The following is a 25,120-nucleotide window of genomic DNA, read 5'->3' as shown; positions in this document are numbered from 1 at the left end:
TCCATCTTTCTTTTTTTTCTATTTTTGAAAGATTTCTAAATATCAGCATCACAGTTAAAGACATGCCAACTACTCCTTCATAAAACACTCACGAAATTCTTAATGATAAAACTGTCCTTTGGATACCCAGCACTGTAATTAGACTCATGAAAGTTAACATCTCCATTTTTTTCTTGATTTCTGATTTGATGGATAATATAAACACTTCATTGCCTGGACTTTCTTTAGCACCAGCTCAAAAATTGTAAATATGTCTTTAATGATCTGAATAACGTAACTGTCCTTCTGTCTTAATGAATTCTGTGTCTTAGGAATGATGTCTTAGAACTCTGAACAGAGGATCTGGCTTAGTAACACTTCACTGAGATTGGGGCTGTTGAACAAGGTCCCTAAGGCACCATTAACAAACCCATCAAAAGCATCTTTAAAATAGTTGCATATTTTAGGTTTGGGGAAGACGTATGTAACTTAGTAGGCAGAGGAGGAAAGGTCTTCTGTATTCATCCTGAATGAAAATAGGAAAATTTTTAAATGCCTGTTTCTATATAGTGAAAACTAAAATTATGAGTGATGTATTAGCAAAAACCAGTGAACATGTACTTTTTAAAAAATTCAGCATTTAAGTTAGAAATTACCTCAATTGTGGGTTTCTTTCTTAAACTTTTAACTGGTTACTTGAAGTTGATAATTCATTTTAAGGCCTTTATGTGTAATTGTAGCCATTTGTCTACAAACTCATCTATTAAGCAATAGTAAAATCCCCCCCATTCATTCATATCTTCCCTCCCCTTCCTGAGTGTAATGCTGAAACTGGGAGCTTAAGAATGTGGAAGTTTGAAAATAGAAAAACTTATCTATAGTCACGTAGAAGGAATGCCTGGCAGCATGAGGCAAAATGAGGTTCATAATGGACCTTCATCATTCCTTTTAACAACCTGACAAGCACAAGAGCCTTGTTGTGAAATAAATAATCCCCTAGCCTTTATGGATTCCCAGCTCCCTCAACAGCAGCTTTAGTCTCACAAGATTTCCTAGCTGTCTGCCCAGCATCTAAGACCTAGGCTCAGTCAAAACCTGTATATCAAAGCTAAAATACACAAGAAAGATCCACTGTGGAGTAGTTACCTTCAGACAGCAACGGAAGGGGTTCTAGAGTAGCATGCTGTACTTGGCATCTGCAATCAAACTGCAGAGTGTGATGCATACAATGCTGGCAGTGAAGTCTCCACCATGATGGGATTCTGAGCCTCAGGATCCTGAATGCCTCCTTGGCACCTTTGAAGATCATGTGAGGTACCTAATAACTCAATAAATACTATTTCCATTCAACCTAGCCAAAGTTGACCTCCACTGCTTGCTAAAAATACAAAGTCTAAGCTAGACAGAGAAGAAAGTGAAGAGAAGGTAAGAATTAATAGACTAGGGGGTGGGGTGTGGATGAAGAGGTTAAGAAGTGAAATATCTCTTTGGGATTAAATGAGATCAAAGGAGAGCACCCAAGTCGGCTAATCTCTTTATCAAAGAACTTCTACCTAGTATAACAGCCTTTAAAGAGGGAGCTAATTTCACATTAAGAGAGCCAACTTCAACTAGACAGTCTGGTACATCTACTGGGGAAAAAACTTGGAGCTAGGACACCTAAATTAAATCCCAATTCTAACTGTACCAATTTGTTACCCAACCATACAAACTCACTTACCTCCCTAGCCTTCTAAAAATGTAGTCCCTTGAACATTTCAAAGGTTCTCTCTAGCACTAAAATTGATTGGAAATTTTATTACTGGAATGGGTTAAATCTTACTGCTATATACCTCCTTCCAGTAGAAGGTCCCTTTTATAATACTCTTTAACCTTACAATTACTGTTCAATATTTTGACCTCCCTGTTGAGGGAAGAGGTATTATGGACTGTATCCCCAACATCTACACCAATGCCCAATATCTAACTAAATAAAGAAGTTTGTTGCTAATGAGACCTGCTTTTTTCCGAATTATTTTTCACCTGCTTACTAAAGAAAAATACAGTATCAACTTAAATAGGCTACACTCCTAATAGCCAAAATCTAATTAACATTTTAGTATGTTTATATTTTATCCTAATAAAAATAAAAGCCCTTAAAAACAGTTTAATATTTTTATACTTTTTCGTTTACTGTGTCACTGCATCCTGTTCTCCTGGTTGCTTTAGAGGTAAATTAATCAATAATCTTTGCCAACTGTATGGCATAAATAGGCACTTTTACTAGCCTACAAGCTAGTGGCTACACTTGTACAGCTACCATATATCACTTACCTAATCCCTGATCACTAGTTACATCAGGTTTCAAATGTGGTAATCACAACAAAATTTAACTGCTAAATGCCTTAGGTCTCCACTAAAAGTCCTACACTTACATTAACAGACAAGAAGATGGACAGAAGCAAAAGCAGTTTGAATTTTCAATGAGGCAAACAAAAACAAGTTATAGTTGGCCCAGATTTGCATTCTTAATTCAATTGTGCTGACATAATTTTGTCTAAAATCCAAACCACAGGAAGAAAAAATTATTTTTTTCACATACTGCATACTAATTCTGAGATAAATTAGGAAGCGATCAGATAATTAGGATTTCTGTCTCCCCCCCAAAACAAGCATCCCTTAAGAAGCCTGCCACACTGCACAACTCCAAGAGAGGACCATTCACATCACAATCTGTATGAATAGCACCCCCTGAAGCTGTGCAGGGCAAGATCCTAAATACTTTGGATTAAAGAATAAAACTTCAGTTTAGCAGCTGTACAAATCAGCTTTATTGTTATCTATCTCAGGGAAAATTGATTATACTAAAATCAAAACAATTCTAACAAAATCACAATGTATTATTTACCTCAAATATACCATTTCCCTACCCACTGTTGACAAATGGGCATTGAAGTGCTTTATAAAGATCTTTGTCCCATTTCAGGGGATTATGTTTAAGGTCATCTATTTTATGGAACTAATTCATAAATGATGAAGTTTACCCACACTGAGGAGATACTCATTCTTTCCCAATTCACAGTGAAGCAGCATCTTTGCAAATCAGAAAGCAGTGGTAACACTATAATGCTCAGCATTACGATAGGCTCTCCTCTGCACTCCAACCCTCTCAACCACCCTAGAGCTAGACTAATGTATTAAAGAGATAAAGAAGTAGAAGTCAAGTAGGCTGTACAAGCTAGTACTTGGCACAGCTGTAAGTCAAGCCCAGAAAGCCCAGCCCCCCATCCTGTGCTCCTACCACATATATCCCACACACCTAGTTCCACATACCCAAAATCCTTCTGCTATGGAGAATTAGCAAATAGATCTAAGACATTTAAGACACTAACCATTATTTTGCCCACAAAGAAGCATTTCTACCATTTTGAAAATCAACTGTCACTTAAGAGGTAAGCAATTAACTAGATGCTAATTAAAAAAGCAAGAGTATTATTGGGCAGTAGGAGTGCACTTTCTGCAAAAAGCTATCCCTTATGCACTTTCCCCCGTCTGACTCCCCAGCTACACTAGTCCCTATAGGTCAAGGCCAAGGTGTAGCATTTGCAGCCCTAATAATGAGCACCACATAGTGTCTCATGTTCCATAGTGGCTGAATGAACATATCTACTACTGAAGTAAGCCCTAGAGAGGAAAAATATACATATATTGACAGGTAAAGGGGGATTCAAGAACTTCCAAAAATGGTAGGCCCAAGGCTTTAAGGAGCCAGACAGTGGCCATAAATGGCCAGGAGTATACAGAAAAAAGGACTTTTTAAGGCTTTAAACCCAATCTTTATGAACTAATTCACACTTTTGCTTAAAAGCCTTGGCCTGGAGGAGCACTTGGGTGGTTCGGTGGGTTGAATGTCGGACTTCAGCTCAGGTCATGATCTCACGGTTCATAAGTTCAAGCCCCACATCAGACTCGCTGCTGTCAATGCAGAGCCCACTTCAGATCCTCTGTCCTCCTCACTCTCTGCCCCTCCCCCGCTCACGCTCTTCCTCTCAAAAATAAACATTAAAAACAAAAACAAAAAAAAAAAAAACATGGCCTTGATATCTTCCTTACAAGTTGTGCACTTAAAGGACCAAACACTAAGCACCAGAGTATCGGGCTTAAGTTTCCTTTGCCCCATTAGCAGCTTTGATGATCTAATAATCATTTTTGTCGAGTTTAATAATGATCATTTGCTCAATACTGGCTGATGTATTAAAGATTCAGTTTTCTACCTCAAGGTTTTTGGAACAATTTGAAATGAAACTTCTCAAGAAACCAAGGTTAGAAATTTTAATGTTTCACACATTATCAATCTAGTTTGAAAATTAAATAATCTCAAAAGATCCAGCTGGAGTATATAACTCAGTAGATATTTTATTCTTCTGTGATTTCAGATGATTATTTTGTCCTGTGCTACTGAGCCAGAGAAGGAAATGACCCAGACAACTCAGATTTTAATGTAACTGAAATAACCACAAATTCACATACCGAGGCAGACATATTATATGACAAAGTGTGTATAATACTGGGTCAGATTCACCCACTTCATGTGGACAGCTAGTCTCTGCAATAATGCAGTATGAATGCTGGACTTAGGGTTTGCTAGCAGTGTGAATATGATATCATGTAAAACTGCACCTAAACAACAACAAAATTGCAAACAAAAATAACAAAAGCTTACAAAATTATAAAATAATTGATTTATGTGGTCCAATAGTGGTTTCTTTGAGGAAAGTAATTAGATGACTGAGACACAGAGGTGGGGGACACTTCAGTGAGTATCCTTTTGATTTGGTAACACATGCAAGTGCTACTTACCAAAAACAGCAAGAAAAAATGTTTTTAAAATAAAATCACCCAAGGAAATTGAATAAGCATTTTAAGTAACCCTATTCTGAAAGTGGCAATGTCTCATTATCAAGAAAACCCTTAAAACTCAGAATAGACAAACTTTTTAAGTTATTTAGTGTTGTGGAGAAAACTGGCTCTCACATACATCACTTGTGGGATGGATTACAAACTAACCCAATCTTTAAAATTTCACATCTTGGAATTTATCATAAGGAAACCTGTGGATGTGTTCAAAAGTACACCTCCAGAAATGACCACACCAAAGCCTATGAGAAAAAGATGTTGTTAAAGGTAATGTGTAACACCAAAGAAAGACACCCCCTATATAAAGTGAAACCACACTTCAAAACAGTATAATCTTTTAATTAAGTGTTGTGCTGGGGTGGAATATTCCAAATCTTAACGAGATGTTGGTTTTACAGCTGTTGTCAAAACTTAAATTTGAACACTTAAAATGGATGCATCACTTGTATGTAAATTCTACCTCAATAAAGTTTATATAAAAGGAAAAAGAGGGGCGCCTGGGTGGCACAGCCGGTTGAGCGTCCGACTTCAGCCAGGTCACGATCTCGCGGTCCGTGAGTTCGAGCCCCGCGTCGGGCTCTGGGCTGATGGCTCGGAGCCTGGAGCCTGTTTCCGATTCTGTGTCTCCCTCTCTCTCTGCCCCTCCCCCGTTCATGCTGTCTCTCTCTGTCCCAAAAATAAATTAAAAACGTTGAAAAAAAAATTAAAAAAAAAAAAAAAGGAAAAAGAAAGTGTAGTGTGTGTCTTGAGCATATTGAGGGCAGCAATTGGGTCTTAATTTGGGTAGACAGGGCTCTTTATTCACCTATTTGTTGAGACTTAGAGGCAGGAGTTACACTGATCAAGCAGTTATGAATTTGAGCAGTGGAGCAACACAGGAAGAAAGAAACTAGAGGAAAAACACCAAGAGCCAAGGACATGGCTTATGACCATTGGCTGCTTAAACTCCTAACTCTCCAATAAAAATCACTCAACTTGAGGGGGCGCCTGGGTGGCTCAGTCGGTTGAGCGTCCAACTTCAGCTCAGGTCACGATCTCGCGGTCCGTGAGTTTGAGCCCCGCGTCGGGCTCTGGGCTGATGGCTCAGAGCCTGGAGCCTGCTTCCGATTCTGTGTCTCCCTCTCTCTCTGACCCTCCCCCGTTCATGCTGTGTCTCTCTCTGTCTCAAAAATAAATAAATGTTTAAAAAAAAAAAAAAATTAAAAAAAAAAATCACTCAACTTGCAAAATGCTTGCAATCACACAGTGGATGCTTTTATGGAAACTGTTGAAAGGGCTGAGCCGTGTGTCTGAGTTAACAGCAGGCAAAAGGAAACCTCAAGACCTTCAACTACTTGATAAATGGCCAAACCTTAGGAAGGATACTGGCTTTTCAGAAGCTAATGAATTAGAAAGCTAGATAAATTTAGTTAGAACTCCAAGGTGTAGGGATTGACACCAGAATTAATCCTTAAAACTGACCTGGTTGTTCACACATGTTGTTTCATTTAAGCCCCAGAACCACCTCTGGAAATGTACACAAGTGACAGAACATGGATAGAAGCCCACTTCCGGTCAAGGGCTCTCTTTACACTCAACAGTTAGAACTTTGAATCCTCAGCATCCAGCAGTGCTTCACTCACATCCACACACTCATGTTAGGTGAACGACAGAGTCAGAACTATAAGGTGTATCAGAGCTAAAAATACAAAATGTTTCTTCATTTGTTCTCATAATATACGAAGTGTCCTTAGAGCTGATGCAGAGAGTCACCAAGGATAAACTGTGGAAGTACCATTTGCTTTGGCATTTTTCTCTCTCTAACCCTGCTTTAACATCCTAGCTTGAAGACACGCAGTTCTGGTCTTTCCTGAGATTTGAAGGTTGGTCCAAAATACAGGGGAAAAGATTCAACTGATTTGGAACAAAGGCACTTCTCTATAGTATATGTTGCTTACTTTTTTAAGGTTATTTATTTATTTTGAGAGAGAGAGCACGTGTGCACGTGCAAGGGACAGGCAGAGAGAGGGAGAGAAAAAAACCCAGGCAGACTCTGGGCTCTGTGCTGTTAGCGTGGTGCCCAATGCAGGGCTCAAGCTCACGAACAATGAGATCATGACCTGAGCCTAAATCAAGAGTCAGACGCTTAACCGACTGAGCCACCCAGGCACCCCTATATGTTGCTTTTTAAAAATCCTGACTGTCAAATGGTGTGTATGTTGGGGGAGGGGAGTTGCAGCAAGGGTCCCCTTACCCTAAGTGTAATTGTCCTATCTCCCTTCAGATGTCTACATCCCAGCTGGGGCCCCTCAACCCAAGTTTCTAAATTTTAATAATTTCAATCTTTTCTCTGTTTTCTTCCCAGATTTGTGAGTGGTACCTGCTTCCTATTCTACCACAATACCTTAAAGCTCTCTTTTCACCCTTTCAGTCAAGTAACACTTTTTAATTATTATTTTTGATGGAGCGCACACATGCATGCACAGGGGAGGGACAGAGAAGGAGAGGGGGGAGAGGATCCAAAGCAGGCTCTGCACTAACAGCAGAGAGCCCAACTCCAGGCTTGAACTCACAAACCATGAGATCATGACCTGAGTTGAAGTCTGACACTTAACCAACTGAACCACCCAGGTGCCCCCTGGTAACACATTTTATCTGTGATAGCTCCCACATGTTCACAGAACTGCCAGAGTAAGGATTAGTCCAGCTGCCTGCACACCACTTAGTACCACCCCAACCTCCCACTCCTGCCCTCCACTCTGCAAAGGATAAAAGGACAGCTGGGAAGTAGAAGGGCAGTTATGCCAGTTAAGGAAATGCCAATCCTAGAGGGTGCCCATGCAAGTACTTCAGGCCCCTACATGTTTGGGAGCCCTTCCACTGGACATGAGTAGAAGCCACAATGCCCATATCTAACAACTAGAATCAAATAATCAAATTCAGTATTCAAAGGGTGGTTTACTCAAAAACACTAATTTGAAAATATATGCATCCCTGTTTATTGCAGCATTATATACAATAGCCAAAATATGAAAGGAGCCCCAGTGTCCATCAACAGATGAATGGATATAGAACATGTGGTGCGTGTGTGTGTGTGTGTGTGTGTGTGTGTGTGTGTGTGTGATGGAATATTATTAAGCTATAAAAAAAGGGAATGAGATCTTGCCATTTGAGACAATCATGGATGGACCTAGAGAGTATAATGTAAGTGAAATAAATCAGATACAGACAAATACCATAATTTCACTCATATTTGGAATTAAAAAAACACAACAAACAAAAGGCACAAACAGACAAATACAGAGAATAAACTGATGGTTGCCAGAGGGGAGGAAGGTGCGGGGATTGAGCAAAATGGGTGAAGGGGAGTGAGAGACACAGGCTTCCAGTAATGGAATAAGTCATGGGAATAAAAGGTACAGCACAGGGAATATAGTCAATGGTAATGTAATAGTTTTCCATGGTTACGGACTCTAGTTACACTTGTGGTGAGCACAGCATAAAGTATAAACTTGTCCTAGTCACTATGTGGTAACACCTTAAACTAATGGTACATTGTGTGTCAAATGCAATTCAACATTTTTAAATTTTTTTTTTAATGTTTATTTATTTTTGAGACAGAGAGAGACAGAGCATGAACGGGGTAGGGTCAGAGAGAGAGGGAGACACAGAATCCGAAACAGGGTCCAGGCTCTGAGCAGTCAGCACAGAGCCTGATGCGGGGCTCGAACTCACAGACTGCGAGATTGTGACCTGAGCCGAAGTTGGCCGCTTAACCGACTGAGCCACCCAGGCGCTCCGCAATTCAACATTTTAAAAATGTGGTTTACTGGTAACAATGTATAGGTTTCACAGAGGTCAAGACCAACACTATACCAACTAAGATCCACCATTCCTCACTTTTTAAAGCAGCAGACCACAGCTAGATGCCCTTCAGAGAACAATCTGATGATTCGTGCTCAATGCAAGCCATACCCAAATGTGAACAACCCAATTTCATAATCTGGCAAGATTTCTGAGATTCCCAACCCCTATACGACCAACTTCTCCCCAGCCACACTTCTCCAATACCCCTGACAGAAGATTTAGAGTCCAGCAATACTCTGAGGCAACACCTTCACATCTATGGGAGTCAAATGAATCTACAGAAAAAGGTAAACTGCAGATAACAAGATTAAGAGAATAATCCTTGGGATCTCCCTGCCAGAGGATATAAATAAATATCCCTTCTCAGTCTTTCTCAGTTCCATTATAAAGCTTTTTCATTACAGATAAAAACAAGACTCTTAATACTGAGTGAAACGGGCAACATTTCTGTACTTCGCAATTAATCACATTTTTTCCAGATACTTGTTTTCCAACCAAGGTTGTGGGATTGATTCTACGATATAAGAGGCAGCATGATAATGTGAAACATGCACAATTTTATAATTTTTTTAAATGTTTATTTATTTGAGAATCTGGGGGCAGGGGCAGAGAAAAGGAGAGAATTCCAAGCAAGCTCTGCACTGCAAGGTCTCTTGGTTAGTGAGATCATGACCTGAGCAGAAATCAAGAATCAGATGCTTAACCAACTGAAATACCGAGGTACCCCACCAAGATACCTCATAATTTTATAATTTTAAAGTGAATCTTTGGACTTGGAATACAACCTGTTTGGGGTCTTAGAAAAAAAATAACCTTCTTTCTTCCCTTTTTTCTTAAATTTATTGTTTCTACCCGCCCTGCCCCCGCTCCAGCCATACATTTGCTTTCATTTTACTAAAATCAAATATTAAATTATTCTGACTACATATGCCAGCTATTGGCAAAATGAAGTGGCTGACATATACGAAGCAGAAAGAATTAAATATTTTCAGTGCCATAAACAGAGAAAACTAACTATAATCAGTACAAAGAACAAACATACTCAGCATAATAATACTTGTAATGTTTAAAAAATTAACATACATAAATCATAACCATAACTGGCCTGATGATTCAACTCAAGAAATAAAGGACTACTTTGGAGTAAAGAAGTATGTGTGTGCACGCTAAGAATATTAAAATTGCTATAACTTGATTACTCATAAGGTGGAACATATGCTAGTTTCACTTTCTTTTTTCACTGACAGTAGACTAAAAGAGCTGCATTTTTAAAATACATACCTGTAGGACACAGGGAACGAAAGCCTGCTCACTGACTAGTACTTGGTTCTTGGCAGTCAGGGTCCCACTGCATTCTAACACAGGAAAACCTGCTAAGGTAATCCCTACAATGAGGGGCCAGCATCAGAATTCTCCAACACCTTTGTTTATTGTCCTGTTATGACTAATCAATTATTATCAATTAAACAGCAGAAAACAAAAAGGCTAGTATGTATGTGTGTGAACCATCAGAGCAAGGATCTATATAGGCTTTTTAATAAGTATATATGGTGCTTAAAACTTTGACCCAAGGAGTGCCAAATATTTTATTTTTCCAATGGTTACAAAGAGCAAATTAACATATTTTTTCATCAGCTTTAAAAAAATAAGTAAATCCTGCCATTTGCAACAATAAAATTATGCTAAGTAAGCCAAAAGACAAATATGCATGATCTCACTTATGTGTGGAATCTTTAGAAAGAAAAGAAACAAACAAACCCTAAGTAGAATAGAGGTTACCACAGAGGCTAGAAGGTGGAGGAAAAGGGAAGATGGTATGAATCAAAGAATAAAATTTTTCAAAATAAGAAAAAAACAAAAAGTAAAAATTTTCAGTTATAAGATGAATAAATTCCGGAGACCTAATTTATCACATGTAACAATAGTACCGTATTGCACACTTGGAATTTGCTGAGAATAGATCTCAAGTGTTCTGACCACAACAAAAAAAAATAGCTATGGGAAGACCTACGTTTACATGTTTGTAGTAATCATTTCAAAAGGTATACATACACATATCAAAACACCATGCTGTACACCTTCAGTGTATACAATTTGTAAAAAAAAAAAATTTTTAACATATTTTTTTCACTGTAATTAATGACTCAACAACAGGACCCAACAATGGGTTTCCCAGAGTGCCTCAACAGGATCCCAGAAAACAAAGCAAAGAACTTAAATTTGATCCCTGATTTTCTTTTCATGGAACTTATAGAAATAACAGAAAATAGTATTTCTAGTTCTAAACCACAATCTACTTGTTATTAAGAACATTCCCAGGAGAGCAGAGGAAACAAACCCAAACAACACAGAATGCTGGGCAGTCACACTTGATGAGGGATGCTTCCTTGCAAACATGGCATAATCCAGAAGCCAGAAAATACATCATTTTGGCTGGTAAACATCACTATCGGAGGTTGTATAAGAAAGAGGAGACAGGAAAGAGATGCCAATGAAATAAGATGAAAAGGCCAGCTGGTCAAAAAGTCATATATGCCAAGTTGAAAAGTTTGAACTCCATCCTATATACAGTGGAGAGCCATATCACATCAATGTTTTTAGAATGATGGTGTGGAAAATGGGGAGAGAGGGTTGGCAGTGAGTGAAGACAGAGAGAGGAGTTCTGAGATTGCAAAAACAATCAGGAAAGGATGAATAAGGGCCCACAAACAAAGACAACTGGAAAGAGAGAAGACAGGAATGGGTTAACAGATGCCAGATACATTTGTCAGGCTGAATCAATCTGCATGTGGAAGAGAAACAAGGGGAGGAAAGAGAAGGAGTAAATCTCATGCAACTGGGTTAATGGTGACATAATAAAGAGAAGAAACACTAGAAATGCGGACTCACATGAGGGGAGACAGCAATATGAATACATTTCATTGTAAAAAAAAAAAAAAAAAAAGTTGATTTTAAAATGTCTGCAACATTATCAACAACAGCCAATAGCCAAACTATGGAAGAGCCCAAATGCCCACTGACTGATGAATGGATAACGAAGATGTGGTATAGGGACGCCTGGGTGGCTCAAACAGTTAGGTGTCCGACTTCGGCTCAGGTCATGATCTCGCAGTTCGTGAGTTCGAGCCCCACATCAGGCTGTGTGCTGACAGCTCAGAGCCTGGAGCCTGCTTCGGATTCTGTGTCCCCCTCTCTCTCCGCCCCACCCCTGCTTGTGCTCTGTGTATGTCTTTCAAAAAAATGAATAAACATTAAAAAAAAAAAGATGTGGTGTATATATATACAGAATATTACTCAGCCATCAAAAAGAATTAAATCTTGCCATTGGCAACAATGTGGATGGAGCTAGAATGTTTCATGCTAAGCAAAATAAGTCAGAGAAAGGCAAACATCAAATGATTTCATTCATATGTAAAATTTAAGAAAAACAGATGAATATATGGAAAGGAGGAAGAAAAGAAAAAAGAGAGGGAAACAAACCACAAGAGATAATAAGAGAACTCTGAGGGCTGATGGAGGGATGTGGGTGGGGGATGGGCTAGATGGGTGATGGGTATTAAGGAGGGCACTTGCTGTGATGAGCACTTCAATGCAAGTGATCATTGAATTATACTCCTTAAACGAATATTGCACTGTATGTTATTTAACTAAAATTAAAAAAAAAAAAAACGGAAAAAAAAATGTCTGCAAGACATCTAAGTGAAGATAAAAAGCAGGCAGTTGGAAAGACCTGAAACTGCACTAGATTTTGGAATAATTGATCGATGTGGACTGAAACCAAGTTAAGCAAATAAATGTGTTCAAAGGAATATATAATGAGAAAAGGTCCAAGGAGACCCCAAGAGAACATAAACATTTAAAGAGGCTTTAAAACTTTCAAAGTTGATAGGATACAGGCCTGCATATTAGTTATACTAGAAAACTATACATATACTTCAGAATACTGCTTACTACTCAGCATTTTAACATGGGGCGGGGGGAGGGATTGCCTAAGATCCAGTTTAAAAGCCAAAAGGGAAAATCAGTTCCAGGACTATGCGATCATGGCCTTTTCTCACTGTTTTAAATTCTGCCCAAAGGGATCAAATAATCACCAAGTTTTAAAACAGGACTTTGAGGGGCGCCTGAGTGACTAGTCAGTTGAGCATCCAAGTCTTGATTTTGGCTCAGTTCATGATCCCAGGGTTATGGGATCGATCCCCTCATTGGGCATGGAGCCTGCTTAAAATTCTCTCTCATTCTCTCTCTCTCTCTCTCTCTCTCTCTCTCTCTCTCTCTCTCTCTCTCTCCTCCCTCCCTCCCTCCCTCCCTCCGCCCCTCCCATGCTTGTTTTCTCAGGGAAAGTAAGTGACTTGGCCAAGGTCACAAAGTTTCTTAATCCTTGAGGTAAGAATAAAAGTGCTGATCCCTAACCATTGTTCACCAGCATTGGCTTAATTTTCTCAATGTCCAGCAATCAAATCTAATCTTTAAAGATAAAGATTTACTACCTTTGACAATTTAAAAAAACAATAATGGCTTAGAAGGCTCAAGAATATTTCTTAAATGTTCTAAAGCAATGCAGGTTTCAAATGTGACTAGTTTGGGGGAATAAATACAGATTACCTACCTGCTGAAAGTACTGCTTTGTTTCATTCAGCACTGTCATTTCCTAAAAGTTATTAACTTAGGAAACTTCAGCTAAAAATTTTGAAAGGGAATGAAGTACTGACACACACTGCAATATGAACTTTGAAAACATGCTAAGTGAAAGAAGCCAGACACAAAATGCCATGTATTATGATTCCATTTACATGAAATGTCCAGAAACAGATGAAACCAGAGAGACAGAAAGTAGATAAACAGTTCTCGGAGGTTGAAGGAGAAGGGGTGAATATTAACTGCTAATGGGTGTAGGGTTTCTTTTCGGGGTGATGAAAATGTTCTGGAATTAGTGGTTATGGCTGCACAACTTTGTCAATTATTAAAATCACTGAAGTGTACATTTCAAATGGATGAATTTTATGGAACACGAGTTATATCTCAAAAAAATAAATGGAGCATTTAGGTTTTTCCTTCCATATTCAGTAAGATTTTAGTCATTCAACCTATGAACTGAAGACTAAAATAGCAAAAGAAAATGAGGAAATAATTCTGTATTATTTTATTATAGAACATACTTAGTATATTAATTGAATGTTTATAATGAATACATTCATAAACTAGACTTCTGAAGAAAAAAATGTTTCAAATTAAGACTGCATTTAAAATGTCTGTGGTCCAAGCAAAGAAGTGCTGACTCACATTACAGCTTTAGCACTGCTCAAGTATCTTCCTGGAGATTTTGAGATGCCTAACCTGAAATGACATTCTACTCTCCACACACACACACCCCCACCTCACTTTTCTACTCAGCCTTTAAATGTGAACTCAAATGTCATTCTAAAAACTCTTTCCCTAAACCAGTCTTGAAGGTTTCCCCACCCCCAAACTGTCATGTCTTTGGCGTTTCCATTGATGCCGTGCTTTCTACAAATGAGAAGGTCCTGGCTATGTGACTTTACTTATATCCTGTATCCCCCACATTCTACCCATCTTTACCTTGAAGTGGAGCACACACAAGGCCATTGTACCTGCAAAATGCCCATAAAAACCATCTGGAGATCTTAAAACATAACAACAACAACAACAAACCATGCTAGGCTGGTGTATGTCAAATTTATGAATGCCCCGGATAATTCTGATGTACAACCATGAACTCAGATCATAAACAAGTGTTCACAGAAAATATCTTCTAGTTTCTACACCCATACACCAGCAGCCTTCCCAATGAAACTGGGAGAAGACTCTGACAGGAAACAGGCGAGGTTTGGCCAAGTATTCACTGATCTCCAATGTATCAGTGGTAGGAACCTGAATGGAGCTTGCAGCACTTTCAGCTTAACCCTTTCCTGAAGGGCACCAATAAAGACAGGGTGGACAGAGTGCTTTATTTGAAAAAATGTAAAGGCAAGAAACTGCAAGCTTTACAGCTGTAAATCACTGTGCCTCCAACTGTAAAAAATGACTTTTCTAACAAGCCAAAAGAAGAATTCTAGTATATGCAGGTGTGTAGGGAAAATTCTACTGGAACAGCACTCTTCCCTACTCTCTCCAAATGAGAGTGAGGAAAACAGTCAGACACAAATATCCACCGTGGGTTGAAAACACAAAATTCAATTTAATGTATAAATGAGTGTAATAATTCTAATCTATTTTTAGGCTTAATGAGTGAAAAAAAAATTTTTTTTAAGTAGGCTCCACTCCCAGCATGGAGCCCTACGCAGAGCTTGAACTCATGACCCCGAGATGAGCTGAGATCAGGAGTTGCATATTTAACCAACTAAGCCACCCAGGTGCCCCTGGGTGAAAATATCGTTTAAAATTAACATTAGAGACACTATGCTCTGATGCAGTGATACCTCAAATGTATTTTGCTAGTAAGAAATAGCAAGAAAGAAGGGAATAGCTGCTCTTTAGTTCCTTCTCACCAGAACCCCAAACTTCCCCAAATGCAAGGATTCAGAAGGGCAGGAGAGGAATATACCGCCCCAGACCAGAGGCATTCCATCCTATGTGAAACTATTACTAAACAGGGACTCACTTGTGCAAAAGCCTCTAATTAAACTGCAATAAGGAGACTTCTGATGAAAAAGAAGAAAGCTAAGCACTTAGACTCTGCACATGAACATGTTTTTCCACTTCATCTGTCCAAATGATAAAATACAAAAATACATACAGTGCCAGTTATTATCGAGGGGCAGATAAGCTCTGGCGCCTTCCATCTACAGCACCTGCAGTCTATAGATTTAGACTGCAGAGGTTCGTATCACAGCTCCACCAACCATTTAACACCTCTGTGCAGGCTTCTATATCTGTAATGCAGGACTAATACTAACATCCATATCATAGGATTGCTGTTGGAATTAAATAAATTAATGCATGTAACATGCTTAGAACAATGCATCATACATAGTAAGTGCTCAATAAAAGATGTCTTCCTTACATAATAAAAACCGTATGACCAATCTCACTTCAAGAACAGTTGCCACACGGCATTCTGGTGAATGATTCATACCCTAAGTCTGAATTTAACAATTCAAAACTTAACAATGCTTTCTTTGCCCAACAGTTCTTGATGTCAACTCTCTACACGTAGTATTTGGACACTAATAGTTCTTGTGGGAACTTGATAATTATATATAAGATCCTATCCATCACACATACTGGATTTCTGGAATATGCTATACTTTTGTGCACTTTCTCCCTCTCCCTTTCTCCTTCCAGCTTTCCTACCTGCTATTCCATCTACCCAAACTCAATCCCTCCTTCTCTTCAACTTTAATAACATTCTCTCATCCTTACTTTCCTGGACCCTCAGACTAGGGTAAATCTCATGTATATCTTCTCTCACAACTCACCTCACCTAATTTCTTGTTTCATGACGTGTTTCTTAGACAGGGATTGTCTTTAGACAGGGATGTCTTTCTTGTTCACCTAGCTTAGAGCTAAATATGCATTATGCATTTCAATAAATGCCCATTTAATTGAACTGAAACATGCCTTAAGAATGGATTTTTAAAAAAGGATAATAAAAAGGCAGACAAATTGCAATGTTATGGAAAAATGAAACTCGGTATTGGGCTCTTAAATAGCTTACTAAAGTCACTTTTGTCCCTGCCCTATTTTAAGGGGGTGAAGTGGATGGTAATGTCCTTAAGGGTCATAAAAACACAGACTTTATGGGGACATTTTCCTTAGAATAAATGAAAACATCTTTAAAAGTTGTGAAGAAATAAAGGCACCCATAGTCTCAAAACATAAAAATAACATGTTATGCTTCCTTCTAGTATTTTCCTGGTATTGTACAATGCCTTCAGTTACTAGACTGTAAAGACTTTGAAAATAAAAAACAGATTTGCCCAAAACAGACCAAATTACTGAGAGACACATACTGAAAACTAAGAGTTTAAAATCTCAACAGGAAATAGCCAAAAAGCAAAATATGTCAACATTGGATTCTGAAACCAATGTCTAAAAGCACTTTAGAGACACTAGGCTGGCTCAGTCAATAGAGCATGTGACTCTTGATCTCGGGGTCATGAGTTCGAGTCTGAAGTTGGGCACAGAGATTACACTTATTTATTTATAATAAATAACATAGGAGGACTTTTATAGCTGAATCATAATAATTTAGAAACATCTGAGTTGTAGGCCAAGTCAGAATTATAAAAATTTTGATCTCTAAGTATCCTCAGGGGATTTTAGAATAGCTACAACCAGGACTTTAGCAAATATACAATACCCTGAATAGTGTGGTACAGCTCTGAAAGACAAAGAAGTCTTTCTGTTGATTCTCTGAGGGCTCATCCAATCACATAATAGTTTCTGCCACCAGAGATGCTAGGACCAGTTCTCAGACTATGGTGATCTTACATCATATCTAATCCACAAATTAAAAAGAACTATTTAACATTAAAAAAAAAAAAAGTTCACTTAGGAAGCATTTTTAGAAATTGCTAAGACTTCAGGTGAAGTTAACTGATTCCCTATTATTCCACCTCCTAATTTATATATTCATGCTGATGTCCTTCATACCCTAAATTTGCAAAGAAAATTTCAACTATATAATAAAATACAAGTCCAACTCCTCTTTCATACAGGACTATTCTTGATATAAAATTACTACATACGCCTTTCAGATCTATTTTGTTTTTGGAAAATGAAATTATATAGTAATTAGGCACCTGCATCAAAACTGTGATTACTACAACTGTAATGCCCAAAGCCCTGGTGGATGCTATCCTCATCTCCTTGTTTCTGTATTTCTCTAGTGCATACGTATCTGTAACTCATGATAACAAATTTAAATGTTATGTTCACAATCCATACTACCTGAATCTGTAGCACAACTTACTTTCTTCTTAAAACCACTTACACTCAAGTAAACCATCCTATAAGGTATAGAGGGGAAAAGCAAAGATATCAACTTGTAAGCAGAATCCTAGTTATCCAACTTCTTTGTCTACAGACTCATCAGAGAATGAAAACAATCGGCATTCTAACGTGTAAAACTCTATGCCTATGAAGTGGTCACAAGTGTGGAAAAAATTATGAACTTCTGCTAACCAAATGCATATTTCTGATGCCATAATTAGTCAGCATGGTGGATACTCAGGCAATGCTTGATAATCTGACAAAACTCAGTTTCTATTGTGGGAGAGCTGATCAACCTGGACTGAAGAAAGTGCTTGACAGAGGGAAGCTTAAATAACACCGGAGAGGCGCCTGGATGGCTCAGTCAGTTAAGCATTAGGCTCTGGATTTTGGCTCAGGTCATGATCTTACAGTTTCATAGGTTTGAGCCTGCATCGGGCTCTGCACGGACAGCACAGAGCCCACTTCAGATTCTCCCTCTCTCTGTCCTTCCCCTGCTCATGCTCTCTCAAAATAAACTTAAAAAATAAATAACTATTTTTAATTTACTTTCAATTATGCCCACATTTCATAATCAAAACATTAGGCAGTATATTAAACAATATCCTTATAACCTGAAAGTTTAATCACTACCAAAAGTAGTCCAGGGATTCTTAACCTGGAATCCATGGAGACCAAGATGATTTACAAATAAGCTTGTCAAGAATCTGAATCCCAACGCACCTGGGTGGCTCAGCTGGTTTAACGTCCTGACTAGATTTTGGCATACTCTACGGGGCAGAGCCTGCTTGGGATTCTTTGTCTCTGCCCCTCTCCAGCACTAGAATGTGCACACTCTCTAAAAATAAATGAACTTAAAAAAAAAAAAAAAAAAAAAAAAATCTGAATCCCCAGAAGTCACCCGCAAAAGTAAGGCTTATTTTCCTAGGATGGTCAGAAAATTCTTAAATTGGGACAACAACCAAAAGAGCCAAGAATCACACTGTTTCTGGTCAAATATTTACTATAAAAGTTTATCAGTTTCCTAAGGATGTTTTAATTACATATAACAAGTCCATCCTCATCACGTAAGGATTTCATGGCTTTTTTTTAAATGGGAAAAAAACATTATTGAACTTTCAAGGCTTAAAAAAAGGGCCAGTTTCCTAAATAATTTTTCTTAGTAAAAACTACCTTATATACTAGAATAGATATCCAATGATCAAATGACTGGCTTTTAAATAGTGCTGGGGGAGGGGGGGGCCTGGGTGGCTCAGTTGGTTAAGCACCATACTCTTTTTTTTTTTTTTTTTTTTTTTTTTTTTTTTTTTTTTTTTTTTTTTTCAACGTTTTTTATTTATTTTTGGGACAGAGAGAGACAGAGCATGAACGGGGAGGGGCAGAGAGAGAGGGAGACACAGAATCAGAAACAGGCTCCAGGCTCCGAGCCATCAGCCCAGAGCCTGACGCGGGGCTCGAACTCACAGACCGCGAGATCGTGACCTGGCTGAAGTCGGACGCTTAACCGACTGCGCCACCCAGGCGCCCCACCATACTCTTGATTTCAGCTCAGGCTGAGCTAAGCACGGAGCCTGCTTAAGATTCTCTCTCTCCTTCTTCCTCTGCCCCTCCCCTACTCACGCACACACACATGCATGTGTTCTGTCTGTCCCATTCTCTCTCTCTCTCTCCTCTCTCAAAAAATAAATAAGGAAAATAAACAGTGATAGGGAAAAAGTGACATCTGTATTTTTAAAAATCAAAATTATTAAAGTAAAAAGTATACACAACTCAAGCCTAAATGCAGAGTCAGATCACATCAGGTTTTTAAAAATCTGGAACCAAACCTCACCAACAGAAGAATAAAAATCTAATCTAAGCAGGTTGGTTTGCCAGGTTTTAATCAAATAAGTCAACTCCTTGAGTAAGTTAACTACTGTTTCTTAAGGCTATATTTTAGTTTTCATGATTTATTTTGAGAAGACAAAAGAACATCACTATTTTTTTATTTTTTTGTTTATTTTTGAGAGTGAGAGAGAGAGACAAAGACAGGGCATGAGTGGAGGATGAGCAGAGAAAGAGAGAGACACAGAATCTGAAGCAGGCTCCAGGCTCTGAGCTGTCAGCACAGTGCCCGACAAAGGGCTCAAACCCACAAGCCACAAGATCACGACCTGAGCAGAAGTTAGACACTCAACCAACGGAGTCACCCAGGCACCCCAAAAGAACACCACTCTTAACGTAACATGTAAATCTGAAATAAATTTTTGACCAAGGCCACAACGACAGATCTCATTTATCTGCCCCCCAAGTAACTAATTCTTTATGACGAGTAGGTTAGGGAGGACCTTTTATTTTAAGTGTCTTTTAATGTGATTTAAAGCTTTAATTGCTCAGTCACTTTGAGAGACTAAAAAAGCTCTGGCCCAGGAAAAGAGAAAAAAGCAAATTCTAAAAATTCTAGCAAAACATGAAACTGCCAAGATTCACTGTAACTCACATGTGTACAAAATACCTCTAACTATGAGACTATTACAGCACTGTTTGCATGCAAATTTGGAGGACAATCTAAAAGTCAGCAATAAGGTCTAACCACACGGTTCCACAAAGAACCCCTTTAAAAAAGGAGTCACCCGGGGGTGCCTGGGTGGCTCAGTCGGTTAGGCATCGGACTTCAGCTCGGGTCACGATCTCATGGTATGTGGGTTCGAGCACGGCATCAGGTTCTGTGCTGACCGCTCAGAGCGTGGAGGCTGTTTCGGATTCTGTGTCTCCCTCTCTCTCTGACCCTCCCCTGCTCGCTCTCTGTCTCAAAAATAAACATTAGAAAAAAATGGGTCACCTCAAAGATATATTGGTTTGGAGGGAAAAGACTAAGTAAGGTATTAGCAACAGGAGGAGGGGAACAAACCTACTATATACATACTAAGTCTCTCTGTCTTTCTGGAAGAACACAATAAAAATAATGGTTGTCTGGGCAGGAGAACTTCAATGCTGAAGGACAGAGGAGAGTATTAATTTTCTCCATATACCCTTTAGAACCTTGCAAGTGCTGTGCTCTATGTATGTATTCCCTATTAGACAGAATAAAAAATTGACTTACTTTTCAATGAAGTAGAGATTAACTTTTAGCTCAGAGATTGACTTTTAGCTCAGACACTGGTTTAGATAGAATCTACTAAGCAATAACAATGTCAAGTTATGATATAGCCTAACTCTCCTAAAACGTCTTCCAGAAATTAAAGCACATTCATTCATTCAACCAACGGTTCAGTGCCTACCACATCCTTTAGATATTAGAGCAATGCCCAAGTATTCTAAGAATCCCTGTCTTCATGGAGATTTAGTAGGAGCAGAGATAAATGGTATAAAATATAACTTCAAATAGTGATAACTGCTACACAGAGAAGGAAATAAAGGGAATAAAGAGGAACTGCAGAGGAGGGGGAGAGGAAAACTGTGTTTTGAGATGACACGTGAGTCAAGAACTGAACAATAAGCCAAAACAAGCAATGCAGTAAACAGAAGGAAAGCCCTGTGACTGGAACAAACTTAGTCTATCTCAGATAGAGATGTGCTATCCACAAGATACTGTAAAATCATGATCATGAGTTATCACTGTCTTGGTTAAGTAGTAAAATGAAAATACCTAGTGTAAACTAAATTATTGTGTGCCAAATGAACTAAATTATGAGGACCTCAATTCACTGTCATAAGTCATTTCTGTAACTTCATTAAACAAAGTTTCACAGAATTTATTTTTCCATCCAAGGCTTTTGTATTACTGCAGAGTATGTCCAGAGTCAAGCAAACTGGAAAAAAAAAATGTTAAATCTTTAATTCATTACGTGTTCTGGAGAATTATCCTGAATATCAATTCGTATTATGTAGTTGATGACCCAAATACAGAAAACAAAAATTTAAATGAGGGATCCTCTATCCCTCATTTTCAACTGGGCCTCAATAAACATGATGGGGCCACGTGAGCAAAACTACATCGTTAAGAACCATCCAGTGCACACAGCAATTAAACTGCCTTGTGCAGAATCTGAGACAAATCCATAATACAACAAATTTCTCACTATGAAGGTTCACTTTATTAAACTCCAGCATACCATGACAATCTATGCTACTTCCCTGATTTCTAAGAATTTCTACCACATAAAACGTCTTATTTCTCCAAATCAAGCACCTTTTAGGTTAGAGATACCCTCGCCATCTCAGATATATTTAAGTGCAATTGCACGAAGCACTACACAATACATCATCCTTCAAAAGATCCTGGGCTTGCTATGAATCTCCCCGCAAACTTTGGAAGAACAAACCAGGCTATGCCAAGGAAACGATGCTGCAAGTTAGTCACTTTAACTCGCATACAGAGGTTCTGAGGTTCTGAGCAATAGAGGTGCAACGAAAATTTTGATTAAAAATGACAAGAAAGTTCAAGGTTTTGTTTTTGTGCACTGCAAGAAATATTGCACATCTGAGGACCTGATATTACGTAAAGAATTTACAAAACAAGTATGTCGATTTCCATGCTTCCATATGCATTTGTCAAAGTGTAGTATTTATAAAGAGCCGAAGAATGGTTTAAAATTAAAAGTGCATAAAATCAAGAGGCAAAGGATTTCAGTCTCCCATACCTGCGCTGCCCCTCCCCTCCCCCAATGCTGTGTTAAACTATTCCCTCTGAGCAAAAACAGCTCTCAGAGTTTGCCAACCAGAGTAAAATCACTTCACAGAGATAACGGGAGGAAACGTATTTAAAAGGGAGGAGATCACGAAAGCGAGGGCAGCGGGACGCGGAGCCCCACGTCCCCGGACCCCAGCAGCCAGCGGCGGACATGTGCCTACTGCTGCAAGACGCGCGGCCCTCCCGGAGCCGCCTCCCGGGGCATAGGGCCCCGCCCGGCCTCATTCTCCTGGTTCATTCATTCTGAATCCGGGGCTTCCGCACCCCCGCGCTCCCGCCCGGCCCAAAAGAAGGCTCCAGGGCTGAGGAGCTGTGTCGGGCCACAGCTCCCGCCCGAAGTCCGGGCCCCGCCGCGATTCCCGCGCGCCCGCGGCCTCCTCCCAGGTGGTCTGAGAGACTGCAGAGGCCCGCACCGGCCCGCATCCGAGACCAGAGCCCCGCAACCCAGCGGCCCCACCCTCCGCCAATGTGCAGGCCGGGCCTTCCCCGCCTGCGGGGCGGCCACCTGGAAGCCCCCGGTCTCCGCCGCCCGGCTGCCCCACCGCGGCCGGAAGTCTCCCCGGAGCCCCCTCCCCAGCGCCTGACTTCCCTCGCCGCCGCGGCCAGACCCTCTCCGCGCTGGCCTCGGGCCTCCCAGCGCCGGCCGCGGGCCGAAGGAAGCGAGGAGCCGCGCCGCCGGGTCCGCCGAACCGGCAAGAGCAGAGCACAGAGCCGGGGGTTGGCCTGGGCGGTTACCTTGATAATCCTGCGGGGCAGCCCGGCCATCTTGTCAGATCCCGAGTTCGGCCTCTGGTCTCGACTCTGGCTCCGCTCGCCTCACGCACGAGTGGAAGTCCAGGGCTCCACTTCCGGGGGACGTTGCCGCGCCCGCCGCCGCCGCCGCCGCCGAGGCCCCTCGGGAAATGTAGTCCCTGCTCGCGCGCGGGCGGACTTCCCTCGGACCTGGCCCCCTCCCCCGCGTTCCCCGCCCCAACCCCGGCCTGGGGATGGCGGAAGTGACGAGCCCCGGTGGGGCAGAGAGTTGGGGGAGGCGGCGCCGGGCGGCGCGGAGCTCCGGCGCTCGTGGCGGAGCTCGCCGCGCGGTGGTGGGACTGTGGGGCCGGCGCCCCGCCCGCACCAGTGGGCGGCGTAACAGAGGCCCGGGCGCGGACGCAGCCCATTCATTCATCCGCTAGTTTTTTGGTTCATTCAACGTTCCTGCATTGCGCGCGGCCGCAGTTGGCGCTGCGGTGAACGACTGCGGTGAAGCTGAGCTGCGGACCCCTTCCTTTAAGGGAGGTGGAAGATGGGAACTCAGTAGCCAAACTCGTAAATGCGGGCTTCGGAAGTTATCCGGGAAAACCCTAGCCAGAGAATTTTGATATTTAAATTTTGATATTTAAATTTCACATAAATCGGTCCCCTTAAAACCCAGAGAAAGCTGAAAGAAAGGGTTTGGAGAGAGTTGGGGGCAGGGCAGTGGCTTCTGAACGCCCGGACCTCGTGGTTGAGACGCAGAGTTGCTAGCTGGAAGAATGACCAAGGACAGGATTAGGGAGCCCAGAGTAATCCCTAAAAGAGGGATTACCCATGGAGCGCAAGGCTCTAAAGGAAGATTAGAGTGGCGGTACCTGAAAATGGGATTGTTCGGGAAGCATTTTGTGACATCCTGGTGATTGCTTGCTTGCTATTGATAGTTTTTTCACGGGTTTTATTTTAATTCATCTTCACAGCAATCTTAAGATGTTGTCTCCACTTTACAATGTCCACTTTACAAATGAGGTTCAGAAACGTCAACTTTTTCCAAGGTTATGCAGGAGAAAGTGGAGCTGTTTTGATCCTAGGCGTGTCTCCCAAAACATGGACCCCTTAACTGCTTAACCACAGTTTTTCCTAGCACAGCACAGACAATACCAGGTGCTGTGTTGGGGGTTGAGAATATAAAGACCGTAACTGCCTGCAAGTAACTTAGAGTCCAATAGAGTAGAGAGACAAGTAAACAATTAATTACAACCCAGTGTATTAAGGGGTATAATAGAGGTTCTTCCAAGGCGCTGTTTGAGCCCACAGGGGCATTAATTGATTGACAAGTCAGAAAAGGTTTCCCGAAGAAGTGAAGTACTTCAAGGATAAATGAGAGTCTAACCGACGTGGTAGGGAAGAGCATGTCAGGCATAGTAAATAGCCTGTGAAATGGCACTGGACTACAAGAAAATAATTGTATATCTATGTCTGTATCTACATCTATTTATATGTAGAGAAAGAGAGAGAGCATTAAAGAAGTGGAGACTATGAGTGCAAGAAACCTAGTAAAAATGATAAGAAAACATGTGTGGGGCACAATGCAAAATGATTACATGGATTACCTCATCTAACTATAAAGTTCATAAGGCAGGTTCTCTTATTACCAGTGCTTTTTAGATGAGAAACCAAGCCTCAGAGGTAATAATGAGAACTTCACATAACCAGAAGCCTGAAATGAGTGGTTCTGTGATTAGAAGAATCTGGGATAGTAAATGACATCGGACAAGGATACTTTCAGAATATTTTAGAGAAGGCCCAGGAGAATTCACCCTGATAGGAAGAAAAGCAGCATGACTATTAGGTTAGAAGTGTGTTCTTCCAGTTATCTTGTTGCCTAACAAACCAGCTCAACCTTACTGTTTAAAACGACAACAATCATTTACTTAGCTCTTGAATCTGCAATTCGGGCAGGGCTTGGCATGGAAGGCACATCTCTGCCCCATGCTGTGCTGTGTCAGCCTGGGCAGCCTGAATGGGCCCAGATCCACT

General features: G+C 40.4%; 1 protein-coding gene across 1 annotated transcript in view; it reads right to left on the bottom strand.

Moving 5' to 3' along the window:
• The window catches only part of UBE2N (ubiquitin conjugating enzyme E2 N), a 34,686-nt gene extending 11,287 nt beyond the window's left edge, over window positions 1–23,399 (bottom strand). Inside the window, exon 1 of the mRNA XM_058741805.1 lies at window positions 23,084–23,399. Coding sequence (XP_058597788.1) covers window positions 23,084–23,113 — 30 coding nt within the window. The 5' untranslated portion in view covers window positions 23,114–23,399. The remainder of the gene's footprint in view (window positions 1–23,083) is intronic.
• Between the last annotated feature and the right edge of the window lie 1,721 nt (window positions 23,400–25,120).

This window comes from Neofelis nebulosa, chromosome 8 (assembly GCF_028018385.1).
Source record: "Neofelis nebulosa isolate mNeoNeb1 chromosome 8, mNeoNeb1.pri, whole genome shotgun sequence".
Classification (NCBI taxonomy): Eukaryota; Metazoa; Chordata; class Mammalia; order Carnivora; family Felidae; genus Neofelis; species Neofelis nebulosa.
This window is presented reverse-complemented; position numbering and strand designations above follow the sequence as displayed.